We start from the raw sequence: 2,203 nt of genomic DNA, 5'->3' as shown, positions 1-2,203 counted from the left end.
ACCTGCATCACTGACCGGGATTGAACCCTGGACTTTCAGGTTAGCGAGCAAGCGTCTCACTCACTGCACCACCGCGAGAGTTTATGAATGGAAGTAATTTGTACTCCTCCAAAGTCAATTCATGTGTCTATCTAATAGGACCCTGGTTGCTCAAATATATATATTTTGATAAGCTCTTAGTTATTTTTCTACCAGTCAGTTGGGAAACATAACATTCAGCCAGTCTTATACACAAATATAACAATCAGCATCATTTTCAGACTAAAAACTTACATCATTAGCACGATCCATGATCATTTGACGATGAATATCTTCTTCTCTTAGTTTCTGTTCTAATTCACGTATTTTATTCTGTAATTATCAAATTATAGTCACATTAATACATAAATATTCTATATTCTTAAAACTTCATAATGAGACAGAGTATATATAAACAGGTACTGACAAACTACAACACGAAACCTGAAATCATAAACCATATATTGGCGAAAAAACATATACAAATGATATATTTTGTCATATTTTGACGAATATCAAACTATTGGTTTGGCCTCAGTGACTTGGTGAGTTACAGGCTATACCAGGGTCTTGTTTATGACCCCAGCATGGGTTGAGATATTTTTCAATCCAGTTTCCACATCAATGATGCAGGTTGAAAGGATTAATTAACTGAGGTCCTGCTCGTTCAAGATTCCTCGACAATTTGAAATGATGTTAAACTCCATTCATTTCACCATAATTTGTCAACCTACCTCAGAGATAGACTGTGTGGCTGATAATTTTAAATTTTCTCGTTCTAATTCTGGTATTTTTTGAAGTTGATGATGTAGAATAGGGTCTGTTGACGAGGGATATTGATGATGTTTATCAAGTTCGAGACGTTTACGAGCTGACTCTAGTTGTTCCTGTTGAGATGAATGTAACATCTTCCTCATATAATCTAACTGTTTCTCCAACATACCACATCTAGATTCAGCAGCTGAGAGCTGTTTCTCTATTTCTATCAAATAAATTAGATATAAACTTTTAAACATCTAATACATTAAGAAACAACAGTTGTTATAGATATAGACTTCTATTTATTATTAAACACAACATTTCATTACACATACAGGTAACCTTCTCAAGTGATAATTAACCATACAGCTCAAAACATTATATATAATAAATAGATATAATACAATAATAAATAGAAGTCTTTATCCAAAAAAACTGTTGTTTCTAAATGTGCTGTGATACTTCTAAATATCTTACAAGGATTACAAGGATTATCTAATACTTTGCTTAACTTGGATAATTAAGACTGATAAGACCATGATAATATATTATAATTATGTTCTAAATAAATTCTAAGGTAACTGGGACACTTATCACAATCAGAAGTGAGAAAATTTATGAACTTAAGAGAAATATTTTTAAAGATATAAATAGATATTGAAGAATGGGTTTCTGTAATACTGTGAAATAACTAACAGATGAATATAGTGAGTGTATGAAGGCAGGTTTTGTAATAAATTGAACTGATGTTACTATTCCTGATAGATATACAACAGATTAACTTAGAGGGCTGTGAAATAACTTAGTTAGTCCAAGTTGGATTGTTGATTAACACATTGGGTTTAAATCCAACTTTAGGTACATAATTCAGTACCGTCTGCATTTTTTTCTCCAGTTTGAATCCACCTCAAGGTAAGAAAATTCTGATGCCACTGCAGTGGATTTAAAAGCCAGCCTGTAGTCAACTGTCAACCCTGCCCCTATCATCATGAGAGCAAAATACTGAAATCTAATTACTGAAATCTACCTTTTGTCTGTTTATTGACTATTTCATTGGCTAAATTTTCAGTTTCCTGAGATTTCTGTAAACATAAACTATATTTAGCTGTTTCATTCGATAAGTTTTTCAGATTATCTTCTGCTGTGGTTCTCTCTAGTTCCAGTCTTCGCACTTTATCCTGCAGGTTCTTCATGGCAGAGTAAATTCCTGGAAATGGTACAGTACAGTGTTTATTGGTTAAGAGATATAACTAACTATTATCTATTGAGACTGGTACCTTATTCTTGAAAACAGATGGATGAAACACTGAATTCATTAGCTTTTGATAAGGTGTCTGTTCTAACGGTACTGGTATTACGAAATCTTTTGAAATAAGTAAAAAAGATATAAGTTATAGGTATGTGAAATCATGGCGGTCTATCTATA

General features: G+C 32.5%; 1 protein-coding gene across 1 annotated transcript; it reads right to left on the bottom strand.

The window, feature by feature from the left end:
- Nucleotides 1-261: 261 nt before the first annotated feature.
- On the bottom strand, nt 262-1,982 carry LOTGIDRAFT_147748 (hypothetical protein; the record flags this gene model as incomplete). Its single annotated transcript, XM_009060479.1, has 3 exons — nt 262-351; nt 753-1,000; nt 1,805-1,982. Coding segments are annotated over 3 exons (516 nt in total), but the record flags the coding sequence as incomplete, so codon positions are not given.
- Between the last annotated feature and the right edge of the window lie 221 nt (nt 1,983-2,203).

This window comes from Lottia gigantea (genome assembly GCF_000327385.1).
Source record: "Lottia gigantea unplaced genomic scaffold LOTGIsca_4217, whole genome shotgun sequence".
Taxonomy (NCBI): domain Eukaryota; kingdom Metazoa; phylum Mollusca; class Gastropoda; family Lottiidae; genus Lottia; species Lottia gigantea.
This window is presented reverse-complemented; position numbering and strand designations above follow the sequence as displayed.